Genomic DNA, 23,968 nt, shown 5'->3' with positions numbered 1-23,968 from the left:
ATGTCATTATGAGGGAACAGGTTAGGCGTTATGGAAGTGGGCTCCTTATAAAAGGGTAAGTTTAGCTACGGTGCCTCTCTCAGGCACCCATGCTGTCCTGCACTCAGCTGTCTGCGGCAGGATGATGCCGAAAGGCCTTCACTAGATGCCAGGACCTTGATGGTGTTCTTGCCCCCTCCAGAACAGGGAGAAATAAATTTCTGTTTGTATGAATTACCAAGTCTGTGGTATTCTGTTACAGCAGCCAAAGAAAGGACTGAGATATCACTCCATGTGTGACTGTGCCATGTACAGGCTTTATTACTTTTCCTGTTGTCTTATGTTTACTTGTTTGCAATTTATCACATATATCAAAAAATCTTTAGCTTGTTCACAGGTCATAGTTTGCCAGTGCCTGATATAATCTAACATAGCTTAATATAGTGGGAAAGAAAAACAATATAATCATCTCAATGGGTGTTTAGAATATATTTTTCAATATCCAATATCAATTCATTTTCCTTAAATAAGTGTAATCGAGGAATAAAACTCCCTTAACTCGTTAAGGATTATAAACTAAAAACCAAAGGCAGATTTCCTTCTTCTTTTACATTTATTTATTGTGTGTAGGCATACACACATACATACATACACATGCCACATCATGAATGTGCAGGTTAGAGGGCAATTTGTGGGAGTTATTCTTTCCTTCCATCATGTGACACACACACACACACACACACACACACACACACACACACAAAATTAATCAATAAATATGTAAATGTAAAGAAATCACTAAAACTAAAATCCCTAAGTGTGGCTGTTTCAGATAAAAAATCATGGGTAACACTTTTACTCTTCTCTATTTTCTGTATCTTCTATTCATGAATGTGTTTTATTTTTATAAATACGAACCTATAAATCTTATTGTTTTAAAGTCTCATAGCAGGAATCTTAGAGAGTCTTATCAATAAAATCAAACCCAGGGCCAGTTATTGGGGTGAAATGCTGGATGGTCAGAGAGATAGAACAAGCCACAGCTAACCTCACCTGGCCAACTTCTCAGCTGGTCCTATTTCCTCAGACTGGAAGCTTCTGTGTCCTCATCCAGAATGAATCCCAGCTGAACTGTGCTCGAAAGCCTGAAAGCTTAACCAGCCAAATGCTTCTAGTTTCTGGTCCTCAACGCCTTATATACCTTTCTGCTTTCTACCACCACTCCCTGGGATTAAAGGCGTGTGTCACCACGCCTGGCCATTTCCAATGTGGCCTTGAACTCACAAAGATCCAGAGGGATTTCTAACTCTGGAGTGCTGGGATTAAAGGTGTGAGTGCCACCATTTTCTAGCCTTTGTATCTAGTGGCTGTCTGTTCTCTGACCCCAGATAAATTTATTAGGGTACACAATATTTTGGGGAACACAATACCACCACATTTCCCTTTTTTTGTCTAAAATTTTAAAAAAGCTTATAACTAATACAAGAAAAATTATATCCAATAAGTATATTCAATATACACAGTCAAGATTACATTAATGATGTCTAGTCCACTAACATTTGACAGATTCAGATAAAAACTCCATTATATATATTAACAATGTCCAGTCCAGTAACATCTAATAAACTCATACCAAAAAAATTTTCATTACTTATCTTATTTAAAACAAGCAGTTCCTTTTTAAAAGTAGATTCCATAACCTCCCTTTTTATCTTATCATATCCATATTCTCTCTTTTTTCTTTTCATAATAGATTCAGTAGTCTACTTTTTGCCATTTTTATATCTTCCCCTTTTTCTTTTCAGTGTAGATTCAGTGATCTACCTATTTATCCTATTATTTCTTTATCTTTTTTCTCAGAGTAGATTCGATGATCTATCTCCTATCTATTTTCTCTTTTTCTTTTTGCTTTCTAGGGGTGAAGATATCTTTAGGGAATCTTGAAAACATTTTTGGGTTAATTGTCAAGTCCTGTATCATTTATACAGTCTCTGCATAATAGGAAAGTTCTTATGAAAGCCACAGAAGAATATTTATCAAGCATATAATTGCTTTCGAATAGTGTCTTCATTTAGTCTCATGAAAACCCTGAGCCGTGGGTTTCATTAGCCCTATCTCTGCACAAGGAAGTAAGGCTGAGAAGGTTAAGTCGTTTGCTCAAGCGACAGAACTGGGATTTGAATAGAGAAGCCTTGTGCCAAGGCCAGCTTTTTTTTTCCACTGAACCATGCTACCTCCCACAAGAGAACATTTTTACATTACCACCTGCTAGTTCTAATTAAGAGAGAGTAATTAAACAATTTTCCACTCCTGACAACAATATTTAAGCTACTCATATTTTAAAGAAACTAACACAAGCAACTCTATCATCTGGAAGATATGGTATCTAAACACAAGTGCCAGCATTTACAGAAATACTCCCACATGACCCTGCTAACTATGTTACCTATTTATAGGACAGGAAGCACAAACATATTTAATGATCAGTATATTTGTTAAAATGCTGACCTTGATTAATAATCAAAGAAATACAAATTAAAATAACAAACATGTATTACATTAGCAAAAATTCTGTAAATAGAAACTGCCAGGTTGGGCAAACATACAGTTCTCAAACATCTAGGAGCTAATGAATTGGTTAAGAATTTGCTGTGAGCCAACTGGTAATATGCACACTTTCAAATGTCTGTGGGAAGCCGGGTGTGGCGGCATTGCCTGTGATCTTAGAACTTGAAAGGCTAACACACTACACATGGGGATCGTGACTCCAAGGTCAGTTTGGACTATACGGCATGACTCTGTCTCAAAAATAAAATAGTTTGTAGCCTTTGACCAAGTAATTCCTCATCTAGGAATTAATCCTAATTAAGAAATCACACATAAAAAAATCACAGAGGATTAAATGAGGTATTACCAGAAAACTCCTTAGCATTAGAAAAATCTACCTTAGCTATTGTATGCAGTGTTAAGAGCAGATGCTAACAGAATTTACATGGTCTCTGAAGAAGGGCCTTGGTGATGCAGCTGTCTTTGACTTGTTTCTGCTCCTGTTTAAGTAACCCCTACCCATATTACTGAAAATAACCCTTAAAAACCTCACTGGTTCACCAAGTTGGACGGTAGTATCCGTACTTTGGTCTATCCTGGCTTCTCTATCTGGGGTGAGGTGAGGAGACCTGTGTGCTGCATCTTCCTAGGGGAAGTTTTGCCACACAACCCAAGCTTTCCAACCCTAAATACATAAATGTTGCCAATCGAAAAGAAAGAAAGGGAAACGTTACATATATCCAAAGGAATCCGAATCATAAAACCATTACTGGGGACTCTGCCTGGCCTTGCTCCTTCCTGTGGACCCTCTCAGCTCCCCTGAGAGCCCATTCCCATTCCGCTGTGTCAGCTGTTACTACCTAGAGACAATCTCTACATGAGACCCCCCCAAGCGGCTACAGCAAGCTGAGACTAGGGTGGGGAGTGTTCACTCTCCTTCTTGTCCTCCATGACATCTCCAGTCTCACCAGCCACCCTGCAGCAGCCTACTTACAGGTGCCGCTCCTGCCACCCTACCTCCATACCTGGAGACTCCTCCAAACCCTGGTGTGGACCCTCTCAGCCTTCCCCTCTAGCCCATCCCTGTTTCTTTCTGCTGCCTCTGATGCCTAGAAACACTACCTACCTGGACCCCAGTGGCCACAACAGGCTGGGAGTCTCCTTCCCGTCCTCCATTACAGTATCTCCAGTCTCACTCTCAGCCCTGTATCAACCCACTTGCAGGGCCCCTCCTCCCACCTCAACTCCATTCACTGGAGACCCCCAACTCTTACTCTTGGTACAGACCTGGAGTCCCCTTGGCCCTTTCATCCCTGTATCTCCAGACTATTCTTAGTTTCACTGCAATGCACTCGTAGGAGCCTCTCCTCCTATCACATCTCCATTCCCTGGAGACTCCAGCTCTTGGTGTGGACAGGATCCCCAAAGTGCTTTCCTGAAGGCCCTCTCAGTCTTTTCTCCTAGTCCATCTCTATCCCTCTCTGCCATTCACCAACCTGAAGAAGCATTCTCTATCACATTTTCCTAAGATCCAGGGAGAGCAACAGAAACTAAGGAACAGAATACCCACTCACCAAAGACAAGACCAGACATCAACTCCTAGAATCACCTCAGTCTTCCTAACTCCAGATGACTAGACACCAGCTCAAAATACACAAAAATTAACAGCCAAGACAATATGCCTCCATCATAAACCAGTAACCCAACTAATACAGTAGATCCTGAGAAGTGTAATAACAGCTGAAGCTCAAAACAAGGACTCAAAACAATCATGAATATGTTCAAGGACTGCTGTGGAACAATCTTTGTACACTGTAAATATGTATTACTCTCATTGGTTAACAAAGATGACTGGCCTATAGCTGGGAAGGAAGAGATTGGGAGGGAGAGCCAGACTAGGAGGGCACTGGAAAGAAAAAAGGCAGAGTCTCGGGAGTCACCAGTCAGAAGCAGAGGTAACAGGATGTGTACAAAATGAGGTAACAAGCCATTCACCACATGGTAGAACTTAGATAAGAAATATGGGTTAATTTAAGTTGTAAGAGCTAGTTAGTAACAAGCCTAAGCTATCAGCCAAGCATTTATAATTAATATTAAGTCCAGGCCTGTGTCAGTTATTTGGGAACTGGTAGGTGGGAAAGAAGATGACCTTGAAGAAGATAGGATAAATCCCTTAATGAAGTATGTGAAAACACAAACAGTAGAATAAAATAGTGAAAACAATTCGTGACATGAAAGAAGAATGTAACAAAGAAATAGAGTCACTAAAGAAACCCAAACAAGAGCCTGGTGCCTGTGGTGTGATGCCTTGCACAGCCTTGGTGCAGTGGGAAGGGGTTCGGACCTGCCTAGGCTCAGTGTGCCGGGCTCTGCTGACTCCCCATGGGAGACCCTGATTTGGGGGATGTGGGGTGGCTTGGGAGGGAGTGCTGGAGAGTGGGAGGAGGGAGGAGGTGAGATCTGTGGGTGGTATGTAGAGTGAGTAGAAAATTTCTTAATAAATAAAAATGGGAAAAAAGGACATTTAAAAAAAAAGAAACGCAAACAAAAACAAAACTGGAAATGAAAAACTTAGAAAGTCAAACAAAAACCCCAGAGGTAAGCCTCACCAACAGATTACAAACCATGGGAGAATCTCAGGATTGAAGACAAGGTAGAAGAAATGAATACCTTAGTCAAAGGAAATGTTAAATCTAAAATAATCCAGGCACAAAATATCCATGACATCTGGGACATTATGAAAAGACCAAATCGAAGAAAATGGGAATAGATGAAAGAGAAGAATCCCAAATCAAAGGAAAAAGTCATCCTGGGTGAGGTAACCTAGATCCCCAAAAGACAAGTATTGTGTGTATTCTCTTATATGTGGATGTTAGCTCTTAAGCTTTTGATAGGCATGCTACAGTCCATATGACCACGGAGGTTAAATATAGAAAGGACCAGGGGGACCTCCCAGGGAAGGAGAAGTAGAATATGTAGTTATGGAGAGAGTGGGGAGACAGGAGAGGGGGGATTAAATGGGGAGAGGGAGAGAAGGGTAAGAGATGAAATATGGGGAAGGCCAACTAACACTGAGAGCCATTTGAGGGGTCATATGAAAACCCACTACTGTAGAACTTCTCAAATTATACGCATATATGAAAGAAACCTAATGATGTCACCAAATAATGGTGGAGACAAAGCCCTAACTAGAGAGAGAGAGAGAGAGAGAGAGAGAGAGAGAGAGAGAGAGAGAGAGAGAGAGAAAGGGTGTGGAGTTAGTTGGTAGGTAGATGGGAAGGATTGGGGAGGAGTTGGCAGAAGGAAAACAATGATCAGAATATATTATATGAAAAAATTATTTTCAATAAAAAATACATTTTAAAAAATTATTACTGTTAAAATACCTACTTTGGAGGCTAGAGAGATGGCTCAGCAGTTAAGAGCACTGACTGCTCTTCCAGAGGACCCAGGTTCAATTCCCAGCACCCACATGACAGCTAACAATGGTCGATAACTCCAAGATCTGATACCCTCACACAGACATACATGTAGGCAAAACACCAATGCACATAAAATAAAAATAAATTACTTAAAAAATAAAAAATAAAGTAAAATACGTGCTTTGTTTTCAACCTGTCGGTAAAACCCAGTTTTACATTTTCTAGATGTATCCATGAAGGCTTGTAAATGAGGACAGAATGACACCTCGCACCATCCTTACAAACCATTTACAGAGAAAGACTTCACAGCTTTGGCCCTATGCCCTGTTCAGGAGCTATGCGTGGCATACACAAGCACACCGGGATCCACACAAGCAACAAATAACTCATCATACAAAAGATGCTCTACCTTAACAGCCTCTCCGAGAGTCTGGTTTTTGTCAGCCTCCTCGCTGGAGTGCAGCTCAAGTCTGTAATTCAGCTCCTGCAGTTGCTGGGCCTGTTCGTTCAGCAGCATTTGTGCCTGCTGCTCCCGAAGTAACGCGTTATTTAGTTCTTCACATGCACTTTCAAACTTCTCGTGGGTGATCAGCTTCTTTAAGAAGAAGAGAAACAAATCGGTTGCAAGCCAATTGTATTGCTGTGCTATTTATTCATCAGAGCTATTTTTGGTAACATAAAGATCACAGCAAGGGGCTGGAGAGATGGCTCTGTGCTTAAGAGCACCGACTGCTCTAGATCAGAGTTCAGTTTCAAGCACCCACAAGGGGACGGCTCACAACCACCACGGACTCCAGTTCCAGGGGACCTGATGCCCTCTCCTGGCCTCCACAGATACCTCGACACACATGCCATACACTCACACAGATACCTATACATAAATAGAAATTTGCAAAATAATATAAAGGCAACCATTTCTAAGAATTTATTTTAAAACAAAACATAAAATTTGTTTTACTCAAAATAAAAGTCAAAATAAACTATTACTTTTGTTTTTAAAGTAAAATAATCATACTTTCAAAGTTATCTTTTTTGTCAAACAAAATCCTAAAAATTCCATTTGAAATTCCAAATAAAGTGTTGTTTTTGGTTTGGTTTGGTTTGGTTTTTCAGGCCAGGGTCTCCCTGTGTAGCCCTGGCTGTCCTACAACTTGCTCTGTAGACCAGGCTGGCCTTGAACTCACAGAGACCTGCCTGCCTCTGCCTCCCTAGTACTGGGATTAAAGGCGTGTGTTACCATACCTGGCTTCCAAATAAAAAACCTTTTGTAAAGATTATGATTCTGGAAAAATATTCAAACAACCTTAAGGACTGAAATGATTGCCTGAATCTGTGTTCACTGTGCCGTTCCTCGGCTCTCTCTGGCCCTGTATCCTCTCTCCAGCAGTTCCTACCCAGGCTCACACTCTCATGCTGTCTTGTTTTATTTTCCCACAGCCATGGTAGTACCAAAATTTGCCTTACTTGTTTTCCTACCTACACACACTGCGAGGAGACAGCGGCACTGAACTGAGGACTTGTTTAGCTTTCTCCCCCGACACCGAGAAGAATTCAAGATATTCCTAGGAGAACACCCGCTAATGAAACTACACTGTATTATAAAAGATGACTTCCAATACTGTGACTACTCGGAGGGCAGGACACTGCTCTGGAAAACTAACAAGAGCTCTACACAGGCCACAATGCCTTAAAGGTGCGTGGGATCTAGGCCAGACCATGTGACTATCCCTTCTTCAAGGCGTTTGAGTGAGTAAGACACAGTTACAAGACACCTGACATTGTCATCCTGAAGTGCAAAGAGAAAAATAATTCACAAAAGGTACATTCCATGAAGGACATGTGGAAACTGGGAGACACACAGAACTCTTCATCATTCTAGCTCTTCATGTAGTTACTTAAGAGTCAGAGCTCCCCACTGTGAAAGAGGATTTGAAGTAGACTCATGTAACTCACCACAAACATAACACAACCTGATTTGAATTTTTTTTTTTTGCCATTTTAATGAAGCTTCTTAATCTCTCAATTTCCTGACAAATAACACAAAAATAGTTTCTCCAGGGCCCAGAAATTATGCAACTGACAGAAAGAGAAAGTTTTGCTTGAATTAAATTTGAGAATAAATTTATAGCATGAGCATATATAATATTAAATATTACTAAATAATCTAATACTAGTATTCAAATTATAATAGTGTATAAAGTATAATAATAAAAATTATTCAAAATATAAGAGAGAAGATTTTTCTCTCCTCCACAAACAGCAGGCTTCTCAATAGAAGGTATTTTAAGAGAGATGTTTTCTGAGGCAAAAGCAAGTCTACTTAACTGTCTGTTAAGTAGGTTTGTTAGGTTTGTTAATCACATGCCTGTATCAGTTGGACAAAAAGAAGTTTTAATTAAAATAAAAATACATGCTTTAAAATGGCAATCCGGGAAAAACAAGACAGGTTGGCAGGTAAAAGCAGCTGTTGCCATGCAAGCCTGGTGGTGTGAGGCTGCTTCCCAGAACCCGTGGTAGGAGAGGGAACCAACTTCTAAAGTTTTCTTCCAACTTCCACACTCATGCTGGGGTACAAACGTGCATACACACACACACACACACACACTACACACACATCCATATACACACACAGTGATAATACATACATACATACATAAAATGAAAAAATTCGGGGTATATAATCCACTCGTAAGGGCAGACTCCATGCCCGGCAGCAAATGGCCAAAACAAAACAAACTCAATGGCATTTTTAGAGGGTTTGTTGTTGTTGTTGTTGTTGTTGTTGTTGTTTTTAACCTTACAGGTCCTTTGCATGTATATTATAGTTTCTGGTGTTGTGTTTTTATAGGATTCCTGTGTGTGCAAACACGTGTCTCTCTGTGTCTATATGTGTTTCTTGTACTTTTTCTTTGGCTGGTATTTTTCTGCATGTTTGTTTGTTTTGTCCTATCCTGGTTTGTCCGTTTTTATTGTTAATTTTTAGATGGCCAGTTTTCTAATTAAAGAGAGAAAGAAGGAGGTAGAATTGGATGGAAGGGGAGATAGGAAGAATCTAAGAGGAGTTGGGAGAAAGGAAACTAAACAGCATATATTGTATGAAAAAATCTATTTTCAATAAAAAATAAAATTGGAAAAAAATAAATACCAGAAAATTTTAAAACAAAACAATCCTATTGAAGAGACTCTGAATTATTTCTACTGACCAAACAAACACTCACCGTTAAGGAAAAGATACAGAAAGAGGCGTCCAAACCTAGCTTACTAAGCCAGATCTACTTACGGAGTGCTTGAACTCATTTAATTGCATCTGCAGGTTCTGTGACTTGTCCAGCTCCTTCTTCATCTCATTCAGGGACCGTTTGTACTCGGTGACCTCGAGGCGCAGTGAGCGGCGCTCTACCTCCGCTGCGTGCAGCCTTTGTGTAAATCCAAATATCTGCTTTTGTAATGATGCAGTACTTTTCTGTGGTTAAATGAGAGTGCGTTTCCAAACATGAGCTACAGATTTACTAACGACTCAGCAGCAATGAGCGTTTGGCTAAATTAAATTTAACTCAAACATTACACAAAAAATAATACTAGCTATTTCTAAACCCAGTAAACTTATTCAAGGAGCTTTAATTATTTTATTAAAAGTTTATGTGAAATTAAATGATTCATATGTAATTGATTTAAACTATAAATAAGTCTGATACACATTCTAACCCACAAACCCTAAAGTCACTACTAAATGAAATAGCACATACCATAATGGGCACATGGCTGCGCAGACCATACTTGAGGGCCAGCGTGTTCACTTTGTGAAGTCCACGGGCCAGCCTCTGAACCAGGGAATCCTTTTCTACATATGTTATGCTCCGGCTGCTACGCAGAGGTATGCTTTCCATTGCCAAACTAATTTTATCCATTAGTTTTGCAAAAGAACTCTTGGCTGCACCTATGAGTAAATGTCCACAAATTCTGGAATTTGGATCTTCAAAGGAAAAAAAAAAGCACAAGATATGAGTTGCCTCATATTAATTTTATAATGTTACTGATCGCAATAGAATTTTTCAGTCATATATAGTCCTCATGCCTTTACAGTCCCGTCCCCACCAAGCTTTCCTGTAAAAAGCTGAACACAAGCTTGGCTCACTATTGAACAGTACTTCTGCAGAAAAACTCCTCAATCTACAGTCTGACCTTCACATGGAACATCACTCAGAAAGTCACCTTCCCTTTCCTGCTCTAAAACTGCATAGAAATTTGGTTTCTAGTCATAATTATGACCACTTATCAAATGGAGCCATAATACTTAAATTTTCAGACAAGAAAACACAATTTTCTTTGTTCAGAAGTTAAAATTCTACAACTATAATTACTTATTTCCCCGTGGGATTTCAGTAATCATCCTGTGTCGAAATGACTTGAGGGTCCTTGCTTTATGCTATACAACCTGATTACTACCAGATCATTAGGTCTGTAATTAATAACTCTGCTTAATGTTGATAAACAAAACCGTCACTGCTCTTCCTACTAACTGATATTCCAGATAGGGTTAATAGGCTTATTTATGCCTTCATAAAGGTTATGTAATTTCATTCCCTATTCTAACCAGATCTTAATCTGTCCTTACTTATCTTATGATGTTATCCATGTGAAATGACCAGCACTGAGAGAGTCTTCAAATCCAAATCTAGTCATGTACATTCTACGTTTCAAGAGTCTCTACTACTGGAGTTAATTTAAATTTTGCCTTTCTATCAGAAGGGCAATGTTACCAAATCAGATTGTACTGTGTTAATTGTGGAATTATATACAGTTCAAAACGAAAGAGCAACAATGACCAAGGGCAATCAAGGTTTCCCACAGCATTAAGAATGGCCTCGCCAAAACTCTGCATTCTACCTTATGGATACTCTGTACTCTAAAACTTGAACTGTATTCTATTTCTTCTATTCTTCAGTGTATAAATGGAAGGACAAACTTTAAATGCTATGTAACAGTCAAAATTTGAAAATCACACTGCTTCAGAGCATACATAAATTATTGTATATATTACAGTGCATATAAATTTTATTCTATTAATTGTTAGTGCATTGACTTTGAGAATACAATGTAATATATTTTCATTCTATATAATACTTATTATAAACATATTCTCAAAGAATGTCATGGACAAAGTCATACAAAGTTTAATTAAAATACATAATTCTTTTGTTAATAATGAGTCATTTAGTAAGTAATGAATGACAAAAAATTTACTAGCACAATTAGATGACATAAAGTAGAACAGTTAAGTTAAATAACTAAAAACAAAATATATTAAATAATTCACTGCACAATGAATGAACAGGAAAATTTAATTTTCTCCTAATATTCAATATAATACATCATCTCATCATCAAATACACATTCTCTGTGTCTGCAGTTGCACTGTATTTTTAATTGTCTCCTTTCATTTCCAACTGTCCCATCTTCACTATGCCAGGCCAGCATATATGGATATTTTTACATATTTGTTGGATTGATACATTCCATTTTACTTCCAGAGCAGCTGCAACAATACTGAATTCAACAATGCATCCAAAAATACCAAGAAAAAATAATATTCATTTTCATGTTATATCAAAAAATACTTTTTAAGCAGATATAAAATCTGATCTTAAATCAGATTTTTAAGTAATACAAAAGTAATGGCACTTTCGATAAAAAGAGCTTTAAAATAAAAATTCAACTACAATTAAATTATAATACATAGTGGTTGGTTTATTTGTTTGTTTTTACTGTATCACTGAAATGTGTTTGGTAGACACCAAACCCCAGGAAAGAGAAAATTAGATGACAATACAATTCCACAAGGCATTCTTCTGAATTTTTAAGAAGTTAGGAAAAGACACATTCCAAGTCCCTGAGTGCTGACCATCATGAACTACAGAGCACTAAATAATTGATGTTTTAAGAAGCATTTTTATAATAGAGCCCACATTTTATCATACGAAATACAATTTTATAATAAAAAAGGAAAGGATATTGTACCGCCAGAATTACATATTTATTTGTATGACAGAGAACAAAAGTCACTAGAAACTCTCCTGTTTACTTGTCCCAACTATTTTAAAATTTATACCTGTTAAAAACAATTTTTCTTTATGTTAAAAAATTTACTAGTCATTTCCCCAACTTAGAGAATGTGACCTTTATAAGAAGCAGATCACAGGTTACACAATTACTTTCCCCAATGGACAGGCACACTTTCACATCCACAAACAAATCTTCAAAACAAATTCCTAAACAGCCAATTGGCCTAGCAATTCTAACCCTGAAGGTTGCAGGACTCCCAGAGGGGACAGGGGCTCCTGCAGGAGTCCTGTCCTTCAGCTGCAGCAAGTGCAGCAGCTTGACCTTTATTTGTCATAACAAAATACAGACATGAATGACATGTCCGTGATGCTTCTAAAACTAGAAGTCTTTAGATAGCATTACAGAAATCTATTGCTACCAAAAATACAAGCACTGTATAAAAAGTAGAAGTCTACACTGTGTTTTCTAATTAAAATGGAGCTTTTCTGCTCAGAAAGTGTGCAAAACCTTTAAGCAAAAGTAAGAGTGAATTAACAATAAAGTACACAAAAGCATCAACAATAAGTAATGTTAATAACACCAGTAACATTGCTAACTTAACATTTTCTCTTAAATAAGGTCTCCCAATGTAGTCCAGGCTGAACTAGAACTCACTACGTAGGCCAGGCTTGCCCTGGAATCATCCTCTTGCTTTCGTTTCACAGCTGCTGGTACCATAGGCATGTACAACCAGGCCTGGCTAAAGTCTTAGTTTCTTAATATACAGCAATAACTTCTTATTAACAGAAATACAATTTCTCAGTGTTTGGACCTTCCAAATATGAAACTCTGGTCTTGATATGAACATAATTAGACTTCTGAGTTAGGCTCTTTTTAGCTATGACTTGTACAAAGTTTACTATGCAGCATGCAATAGGAAGTAAGTTGAGTAACAACTTACTAGCAAGGGTGTGTTTGAGTCATCTATCTTCAAGACAACTAAATTTAAATTATAGAGAAGATGTGTAATAAAATATACTGACATTCTACTGGTGTCCATTTACCCTTGGATATATTCAGAGATATATTCAGAAATCAAATCAAATTCATTTGTTTCTATCTTTAAATTTTTAGTTTAGACCAGTCATACCAAAACGTTCAGCTACCTACATTCTATTCCCATAATGATTGATATTTCAGCCCTTCAACTAAAGTAGCATCCTCCCCTGTTTGAGGTAAATGATCTCTTGCAGGCATACCATTTGGATATCTAGAAGAGGTAATTTATCTCAAGTGGACAAACACTATCGCAAAAGCAAAAAGGTTGCCACCTGTCCAGTATTTATAGAGGCTACATGAAAACTGGGGTCTCTGCCCACTGCCTTATGAATACATCATCAAAGTTTCTGAAAGTAGTGGTCAAACACTGTAAGTACTTTCTAAAATGTGACTTCACGTTCTCATTATTAAACTTGCAGTTTTGTGAAAAAATAAAAGTAATGTTAGTTCCATTAAGACATCAGTATACAAGAAAGAGATAAAACAATGGACATTTAGAGGACATTTACATATTCAGAAGATATGTCTAAGCAAGTTACTTTTTTCTCTAACAAACATATTAGCTAGGAGCTCCTATTAGCCAATGTCTTAGTTAGGGCCTCTATTGCTGTAATGAACACCATGACCAAAAGCAACTTGGGAAGGAAAGGGTTTATTTCACTCACAGTTCCATATAACAGTCCATCATCAAAAACAGTAAGGACAGGAACTCACATAGGACAGGAACCTGGAGGCAGGAGCTGATGCAGAGGCCATGGAGGGGTGCTGCTTACTGGCTTGCTTCCCATGGCTTGCTCAGCCTGCTTTCTATAGAACCCAGGACCACCAGCCCAGGGGTGGCACCACCTACAATGGTCTGGGCCCTCCCCTATCAACCACTAATTAAGAAAATGCCCTACCTACAGGCTTGCCTGTAGCCTGATTTTAAAGAGACATTTTCTTAATGTCTCTTTATCTCATATGACTTTAGCTTGTATCAAGTTCATATAAAACTATCCAGCACAGCCAGAATTTACACATGAGAATGTTAAGTCTGAAAGGGGACAGAGTCATACAAATAGCATACAATAGCACACACTCAGATGCCAAATTCTTAGCCAATGTTCAAACACGGTCAAGAGCATATTCTCTCTCCTAGAGAGTGCTTATATATAATTCAGAATTCACTCTAAATGCCTAACTTTTAAAAATAATCACTAATTGAATCGTCTTTAACCTAAGAATAAACACAAGCAATACAGTTATTTAATGTGCTAAGAAGTACATGTTGATGTTGGCATACATGAGCACAGACTTCCTGGGTCTGTACAGAAGGAAGTCACAATGATGCTGTCAGTACACAATCCTGATGTTTACAGGAGTTTACATTTCCAGCAAGATCTCGAAAGGGGAGGAGCAGCTGGGAAGTAGCTCAGTGGTGGAGTGCTTACCTCACACGCACAAGACCCTGGGTTTGATCCCAGCACTGAAAAAAAAAAAGGAGGAGAAAGAAGAGAGAGGGAGTATGGAGAGTCTGGGAGAACACGTAAGAAAATATATAAGCATTAAAATAAATATTCCTGAGTGGTTTTAGTAATCTCCTTTCTGTCTTTCAATTTTGCTACTCTGCACACTTCAGATGAACAGATGATATGATGTGTGACTTATAGTGAGTGGCTTCTTTGACTATGGTGTCAAGGTTCTTCCTGTCGCAGCACATACAAGTGCTTCCTTTCTTGTGGCCTAATGTGTGTGTCCATCCACTCATGGGCTGGGGATAGTTCAATGTGTGTTCACATTTTTTTTACTATTATTAGTGCTGTGAGCACTTATGCTCATGTTTTTATGTAGATACATGTCTTCATTTCTCTTAAATATATAAATAGCAATGGAATTACTAGCTTATAATATAGCTCAATGCTAACCTTTTAAGAAACCACAAAACTCTGTTCCAAAGCAGCTCATCATGGTTATTCCTTCCAACAATACATGAATACTTTCATGTGTCACCTTTCTCTTCTCCCTTCCTGAGCAAACAAACACAGTCCTGTAGAGCAGGCAAGCACCAATGTGAAGATGATTAGGATGACAGAGCAGAAATACTCTGAGTTTTTATAGCTCTCTAGACTTCCTACTTCTTAGAGGAGAGAAAATAACCAGTTTGATCACAGTGCTTTAAGTGGGTCTTCCATAAACTACACAGAAAGCAGAACTGTGGCAGCCCCAAGTATACAATATTTTTATTTAAAAATGAAATTTCCTCTTGATCTTTACATAGTAATTAAAATAAAACCACCTCTCCTTTCCACTTCTGTGTGTACATACACGGCATGTGTACACGGTTGCATGTTTATACGCATGCATTTGTATGCACACAGGCGGATGCTGTGTCAGAGGCTGATGTCTGGCTTGGCCACTCTAGCTAGCAAACTTGCCTCTCAAGCACTGGTGCTGCAGGCAGGCCATTATAGCCACTCAGCCTTTCCATGGGTGTTGGGGATCCAAACTCCAGTCTCTAGGCTTGCATGGGCAAGTGCTTTACCCACTGAACCTCTCTCTCCCCAACCTCAAACTATCTTAGAAAGTGCAAAAACTGCAGAGACAACTCGGCAGTGAACAGTACTTGCTGCTCCTGCGGAGAACCTGGGCTCTGTTCCTAGCACCCACTCTGGCTCACAATAACTCTAACACCAGGGGACCAAAAAGCCCTCCTCTAACTTCCGAGGCACCAGCACACATGTGGTGTACCTACATACATGCAGACAAAACATTCGTACAATAAATAAGTCTTTAAAAACTAGAGTTAAAACTGTATTAACCTGCAAATTGCCTTGACGTTTTAAACCAATAAATTCTTACTGTAAGTTGCTATACGTTTCTCTATGATTTATTAATGCACTAATAAAATGAATAAAATATTTTCCTAAGCAAAGCCAAAAGAAGATAAAGACTATTTCAAGTACTTCAGAAATTTCCTCAGTCTGCTAAAGTACTCTATGAGCAAGGTGATACAACCATCCCTACTTTACACATAAAGAAACCAACACAATTTCCTTTTCTTTTCTGGGTGTGTCTTTTGTCATACTGGGGACTGACCCTAAGGCCCCATGTATGGTAGAAGCCACTGAGTTTAAACACGGAATTTTTTAACTTTTTATTTTCAAAGTCTCGCTAAGTAGACCAGGATGGCCTTGAACTCACTCTGTAGTCAAGGCTAGCTTTGAATTTGTGATTATCCTGTTTTAACCTCCTCTCAAACTGAGAATACAGGCCTGCATCACCAGGCACATAGCACAGAATAAATAATTTCTCCAGCACCACATGGCTGGTATCAGAAGTCTTATTTACATCTAAAACACACCCTCTGTTATGGTAAACTCCACCAATTTTAGACTATAAAACTGATAATCTGTACCTTAAGTGTACAAAGATATGTGGGTATATTTTTATTAATGTTTACACTATTTTCATGGTAAAAGTGGTGGTAAGGGAAAAACTACAATTTAATCTCACTTATAGGGTGAGTGTTAAATAAGATGTTCCATGGTATTATCTCAGTAAATTCTTTAAGATTTCTTTATTTTCTTTTTAACTAGGTATTTCTGCACGTGAGTGTATACACATGAGTATAGTGCCTACAGAGACCAGAAACAGACAGCGTTGGATCCCCCAGAACTGGAGCTGTGAGCTGCCCAACATGGATGCCGAGAACTAAACACTGACTGTTCTTCCAGACGTCCCAAGTTTGATTCCCAAAGTCCTTAATGAGATCACAACTGTCTGTAACTCCAGACTTAGGGGGTCCAACGCCCTCTTACGGCTTTCACAGGCACTGCACACACATGATGCACAAACATACACACAGGCAAAACACCTATGCACATAAGATAAAATTAAAATGCAAAAACTTAAATATATGCATTTCATTATAAACATGGCTATATTAGCTTTCACCACTTTAATTACATTTATTACACTCATTATTCCATGAAAACCATTTACCTTTAGCTGTCTGAAAATGTTTCCTTTTTTCTAGTGAAATATCTGATGTTTCTATTTTAATACACTTGAAAATGAATAAAAAATATGCTAATCCCTCATTATGTTTGGAGACATTCTTCTGTTATCCTGCACTAGCTTTCCTGTCTCTATAAGGAGAACACCTGAGAGAGACAACTAAAGCAAAGGGAGGTTTGCTTATCTCAGGTTCAGAAGTGTCACTGCATCATAGTAAGGAGGGCCTGGTGGGGCAAAGCAGCTTATGCCATGCAAGCCAGGAAGCAGAATGCACCAAATGTCCAGTTATATTCTATAACACACAATTTCAAATTTTGTATGGAAACACAGAAGACCAAGAATAGCCAAAACACTCCTACACAGAAAAGGCAATACTGGAGACAACGCAATACCTAATCCTTACTGCACTAGAGAGATCCAGTAACAAAGCAACATGGTGCTGATAAAGTGTGGTGATATTTTATCTGTGCCCTCCAGTAAAGTTTATCTGAGGATCAGAGGAAAAAGTCAGCCACTATAGTAAACACAGACGTCAGGCATTGGTAGCACACAGCTTTAATCCTATCACTCGGGAGGCATAGATCCGTCTGGATCTCTGTGAGTTCAAAGCCACACTGGGAACAGAGCCAGGCGTGGTGGCACACATCTTAAATTCTAGCACTAGTTAACCATAAAGGTCTGGAGGTCTGTACAGACAGACAGGAAGTGACAGAGCTGGGCTGGAAGAGGAAGTGATATAGCTGGGCAGAGAGAGGAAATGAGTTGGCAGAACAGAAAGGCATATAAGTGTGGGTATACAGGACGTTGGTCTCTTTGGAAGCTGTGGAATTGGTGAAGTGAGGTTAGCTATGGCTTTTCCTATTCCTCTGATCTCTCAGGTTTTAACCCTGATATCTGGCTCTGGGTTTTTTATTAATAAGACCTTTTAAGAGTTGTCTACAGACATAGAAACAGACATACAAATTCAAGGGAACAGAAGACCCAGATACAAACCCACATAGGCCTAGCCACCTGACTTTTTACAATATTTCAAAAACATACATTGGAGAGAACACAGCCTCTTCAATAAATGGTGCTGGGGAAAGTGAATTTCCACATGTGGAAAATTAAACTAGATTCATATCTTTTACCTTGCACAAAAAAATATGTATCAAAAATTTTAATGTAAGACCTGAAGCTTAGAAACTAGTAGATGGAAATATTGGCAAAAGCACTCCAAGATCTAAACAAAAGGAAAGGTTTTCTGAAAAGTATTCCAGTGGCAAAAGAAATAATTTTAAGAAGTAATCAATTGGATTACTTACAAATAAAAAGCTGCTGCTCAGCAAAGAAAACAATCACCAGAGTAGACAGCTCATAGAATTGGTGTCAATTATAAAGAGATAGTGAGTTAACATCTAGAATTATGAAGAACTGTAAAATTAACCACCAAAAAAGCATCTAGTCAATAAATGCATCGATGATCTGAATAGACAGTTCTCGAACATAGAAATACAAATGTAAGTACTAGAAAATGTATTCATTGTCTTTCACATGTATTCACATGCCATCAAGGGAATGTGAATTAAAACCAATTTGAGAGTCCATCTCAGCCAGAGCACAGGAGCTATCTTTAAGAAAGCAGATTACCACAAATCCTAGAGAGGACACAGGCAAAGAGGAGCCTTACATGTTTTGGGGACTAGAAATTGATTCAATCACTATGGAATTCAGTGTGGCGGTTCTCAGCAAACTAAAAATAGGACTGCTGAGTGACAGAGCGATACCACAGAGGTACTTACACATCTATGTTCCTGCTACTGTTCACTATAGATAAGATTTTAAACAAGCTTGGATAGCCATCAACAGATGACTAGAGAAAGAAAATGTGGAACACACACAAAATGGAATTATTTTTAACTGCAAAGAGAAATGAAATCATGATAGTTACAGGAAATGGACAAATACTATGTTTTTTCTCTTATATACGGATTTGAGAAGAGGGGGCCAATAAAACAGGGTGTGGGAAAGGCTAGGAAAGACAGCGAGAGGGGATAATAACAAAGTACAATTCATATACGCATGAAACTGCCATAGTGAAACTCACTGAATAACTTTTAAAAAATAATTTTAAAACAATGTGGCTATCACATCTATTTATTACACTGAATCCAAGCACTATTATTATGTTCTTTCAAAAACTTACATTTTTGCTTTGAATCCATAAAACCAAAATTCTTAATTTAATTTTATTTGAAACAGCCTGAAGGAATCTTATTATTTTCTATTTATCTAAAATTATATATGTGTGTAATATTTATTTATGTCTTAATTTAATCTTTTTAAATAATTAAAATTTTAATTTTATTTCTACTTCAAACCCAGCATGTTAATATTTGGCTAATATATTAAATATGCTTATGGACTACCAACATCAGTGGCCACACTTAAAAATAATCTGAGAATCGCCGGGCGATGGTGGCGCACGCCTTTAATCCCAGCACTCGGGAGGCAGAGCCAGGTGGATCTCTGTGAGTTCGAGGCCAGCCTGGACTACCAAGTGAGTCCCAGGAAAGGCGCAAAGCTACACAGAGAAACCCTGTCTCGAAAAACCAAAAAAAATAATAATAATAATAATAATCTGAGAATCATAAGCTTCCTGAGAGAGGAGCCTAGGTTTAGATCCCTGAAATTTTAATGAAATGATTCTCATTTAATGAAATGACTTCTCTTTAAAATTTAAATTATATCTCACATTATCATCCCTCTGTGCTTAGACTTCCCTAAGCAGGGAAGTCTTATCAGGTCAGCTCACACTAATGTTACTGCTAATCCATCATAGTGACTATGACTGGTCTACGGTACAGCTCACCCAAAGCATGGCAACATTTCTTAAGACTCAGAAAATAACAGTCATCATCATACCTTCCTAACACATACATGCACATAAATAAACACAACCTGAGTCAAGGAAAACAAACAGATTTTAAAACTGCATATATCACCAAATGAGATGTGACATTTCCCACGGGCTCAGCTATTATTGCTCAAGCTTCTGAAACTGACTGCCAGGAGACCAAAACCAAGTAACAGGATCTCCATTACTTTAAAAAGAGGAAACTCGTCGGGTGGTGGTGGCACATGCCTTTAATCCCAGCACTCGGGAAGCAGAGGCAGGCAGATCTCTGTGAGTTCGAGACCAGCCTGGGCTACCAAGTGAGTTCCAGGAAAGGCACAAAGCTACCCAGAGAAACCCTGTCTCAAAAAAAAAAAAGAGGAAACTCTGGGCTGACAACATGGCTAAGAGGTTAAGAGTACTGGCTGCTCTTTCCAAGGAACCTGGATCGATTCCCAGCATTCACATGGTGGCTCACAACTGTCTGTACTCCAGAGGATCCAACACCCTGTTCTGGGCCCTCCTTGCACCAGGAACACACCTGGTGCATAGATATATACACGGAGGCAAAACATCCACACACATTTAAAAATTTTAAATTAAAAAAAAAAATAAAAGAAAACTAATGGTTTGCTTTTCATAGGAAAAACAAATCACAAGGGGGGACGAATGGAGTAGATACTTCGGCCAAAAATTTCCTTTATAAATAAAGACAAAGTTTGTCATCAAAATTTACTTTCATTTACTGTGTCATTAAATACCAATTTAACAATCTCTCTGTGGCTAAATAAAAAACAGATGTATTTTCCTCCAAGACAACTGATTAAAATTTGTACCATAAGGAATTTCTAGGCATTTGTTTTTAAGTGTACGTTGCACAGACATCAAAAGTGATCATACCTGTTTTACTAATGACGTCTTGCAGCTCGACCATAGAACTGACAATCCCAGCAAGAAGGTCAGAACTGGTAAACCAAGTGAGTGCTTGTAAACAACGTAACTGCTCCCTCTGATGCTCTGCAGAAACGTAAGTACCCATTATGAAATGCTGTAAGTTATTAAAATGCCATTTAAATTTCCTAGCAGTGTTCCGGGGCTTAAGGAAATCAGACTGTATGCCTACGGCTCCCTCGTACAGAGAATCTAGTTGCATCTGACACACCTAACACTAACGAACAAGCATCCAAAGGACAGACGTCTCCTTTCGTTTTGGTTGTATGACAACAGCCTGATTCTTAGCAGCTGCATCAGGGTTGAGAGTGCAATGGCAGAGCACTTGTTTCCTGCAAGTTAGCCTTAGGCTTCATCCCCAGGCATGAATTTTAAAAAGTTAACATCTAAATCTACCGCTTCCTCAAAAACAGTAAAACATACAAAAGAAATGTCAGCTGGAAACTTATATTTGCCTCATTTTTAAACAACTCTTCAAGGTATTTTTAACTCTCATCATTTTATTCTGATTTTATACGGAAAGCATGGATAACTTATTCTGATCATTTTTAAGCGTCTGTTTTGGATTGTCACAATTTGAAAAACTAATGTATAAACTCTCCACTATACTGTTAAAAAAAAGATGATTCAAACATAATAAAGCTACACAATACTGAAATTATACATGTTTGCTTCTTAATATCAATTTACAAAAAAGCAAGGCTAATTTTTATAAAATAAGCATTTATACACACATACATCTGAAGATAAACTGGACTTTGTTACATGATTTGACGTACTACATAATTCTTTGAAGGTCTGGTATAACAGCCAACCACACACACATTGTACTTCACTTACATCTAACTCAGATTTTTTAAAGCACAGTTTATCTTACTTGGAAATTTGCGCTTGTCTTTGGGCTCTCCCGTACACACCAGCACGCCTATGCCTTCTTTACAGCTTTCCATCCAGGTAAAAAGAGAGGCACAGGATTGGCCCAAGATCTTGAGTCTGTTTGCTGCCAAAATGGCAATCGCACCTTTCCGGAACACACGAATCAGTCCTTTGAATGATTTTTTCTTTGGTTTGGCTTCTTCTTGTTTCTTCTCATCTACTGCTGCCAATGCCTGGGCTAGAGTTCTAATTTCCAGTTTGAACAATTCCAAGCTGTTGACTTGCTCCTGGAGGAAGTCTCTCTGTGTGGATAAGGCACATGACCTGCTGTAGAGGGGATACAATGCTCCAGCCATCAGCGCGCATGCCGCCAGCAAGCACGTCTGTTCCCTCTGAGTCTTGGCCAATGCAGTTTTGAAATGTGAATTCTCACGAACCAGTTGTTCATGTGAGTTCTCAATACGGTTCAATTTTTCCATGTTTTTCTCTGCAATTTCTTGAAATTTCTATAAAAGAAGTCAAATAATATATATAATCTTGGAACAAAGAAGCATTTTACTAATTTTTGTTAATACAAAGAAATATACTTTGGTTAAAACTACTAGTTCCCTTCAAAAAATCTGTTATAAAATATCCAAATGGGCAGCAGTGGGCCAGACAGCTTAGATCTGAATGTGCACATTGACTTTGAAAATCTCTTACACAGAAGCTTTACATAAACCATGACACATAAATTTGCTAGCATTTCATGAATTCCCATGTACTTGCATATGAATGCACATATGTAGAAAGGGAAATATGCTTTCTGGGCCTAATTTCTCCTTTCCATTCCTCAATAATTATTATTTCCTCTTAAATAGAAACTACACTGGAAACTTGGGGGGGGGGGTATAGTAAAAGATACTACTGTTGCCAAAACAGAGTTAAATTAGTGATGGGAGAAGCAGCAGTCGATCAACAGTCTGCCGTTTCTGCTACAAGAGACTGATGCTGAACACAACCTCCTGTTTCAGCTCCTAACTTCCCAAACAGAGCAGCACACAGCAGCTCCAGAGCAGGAGGAGAGGATGGTAGTGAGCTGGGCCTCAGCCGCTCTCTAATCCTCTTTCCCTAATTAACATCCTTAGAATTCAAATTTGAACTTGAACCCAAAACTGAACATTAGCTGGAAGAACCACATTTTAGTAACTAGAAATAAACTGTCTATCTACGAGATCTTATATGCAGTCAGTATGGTTTGTGGAGGTAAAGGAGAAATGGTTTTAAACTGATAGATTCCGCTTCACTATTCACTTATCTTTCAGTAAATATTAGAAACAACTCAGAGTTCAATATGCTATGAAAACAGAGAGGTCAATCATCATTATGGTGCAGTGCTACAGTAGATACATGCCAGGTTGTCAGAGCACCAAAGGGCACTTGATGAAATGATGCTGACAAGCTTTTGGAGGGATATGACAATTAAAGGGAAAAAGGGTATGAGTTATGCAAAAGAAAAAAATTAAACCTACACCATTAATAAGGAGGCTAGACAATAGCAACCCTTTAATAATTTAATCTAACCTTGCAAACAACCATGATTTAACAGCTGCAGTTAGATTTTATTTTCAAAGTGAACCTTCATGACATAGCCATGAACCTCTTTCTCTCAAATAGAAAACTAAGGGAGTTCAATTCTAGTACGATAGTCATTTAGAAACAGAGAAATATTATCCTCAGTATCGGCATGGTAAAGTCAAGTTCTGTCTTCATAATGAGACTCCTTCGGGACATTAAAGGAACTATTTCTCTTTGTACTACTGGTTTAAACTGTACTATGTGAAAAATTTAAAGTTGATCTTTGGGAAAGGTATATGATGTCTTATTCAAGAGTTGCCCAGTGAACACCCAGAAGAACAAAAGGCACTTGTAAAATTCACGTTGGCAGGAGAGCCTCAAAAGACATCAACATCTAAGGCAAGTCATGCAAACACTCGGCCACAGTGCAAGATGTGGTGTCAAAGGCTATCATGGGCAGTGCTGGTAGGCAACAGCACAATGATTTCAAGCTAGCAGACATGACAACCGAGGAAAATAAATCCTAGGAGATAGTTTTCCAAAGACAGAGAGTGGAAGGAGACACTCAGAGGCACAGGCAAGCGGGTGAAGGGGAAAGGCAGGCATAAAAGAAGTCACTGGTTGAAAGATTTGATTTATCATGTGCCTTCCCTTCAGGAAAGGA

The 23,968-nt window shown here is 38.4% G+C and overlaps 1 protein-coding gene across 3 annotated transcripts in view; it reads right to left on the bottom strand.

The window, feature by feature from the left end:
* Ccdc171 (coiled-coil domain containing 171) overlaps nucleotides 1-23,968 on the bottom strand; it is a 318,485-nt gene that overhangs the window by 155,848 nt on the left and 138,669 nt on the right. For all 3 annotated transcript variants that reach the window (XM_028873279.2, XM_028873278.2, XM_037202698.1), the window contains 5 exons: nucleotides 21,749-22,253; nucleotides 20,821-20,937; nucleotides 9,695-9,921; nucleotides 9,229-9,411; nucleotides 6,358-6,543 (listed from right to left, as the gene is read on the bottom strand). In XM_028873279.2, coding sequence (XP_028729112.1) covers nucleotides 6,358-6,543; nucleotides 9,229-9,411; nucleotides 9,695-9,921; nucleotides 20,821-20,937; nucleotides 21,749-22,253 — 1,218 coding nt within the window. The remainder of the gene's footprint in view (nucleotides 1-6,357; nucleotides 6,544-9,228; nucleotides 9,412-9,694; nucleotides 9,922-20,820; nucleotides 20,938-21,748; nucleotides 22,254-23,968) is intronic.

The sequence above is a fragment of the Peromyscus leucopus genome, chromosome 2 (genome assembly GCF_004664715.2).
Source record: "Peromyscus leucopus breed LL Stock chromosome 2, UCI_PerLeu_2.1, whole genome shotgun sequence".
Classification (NCBI taxonomy): Eukaryota; Metazoa; Chordata; class Mammalia; order Rodentia; family Cricetidae; genus Peromyscus; species Peromyscus leucopus.
The sequence above is the reverse complement of the archived record's forward strand: the minus strand, read 5'-3'. Positions and strand labels throughout refer to the sequence as shown.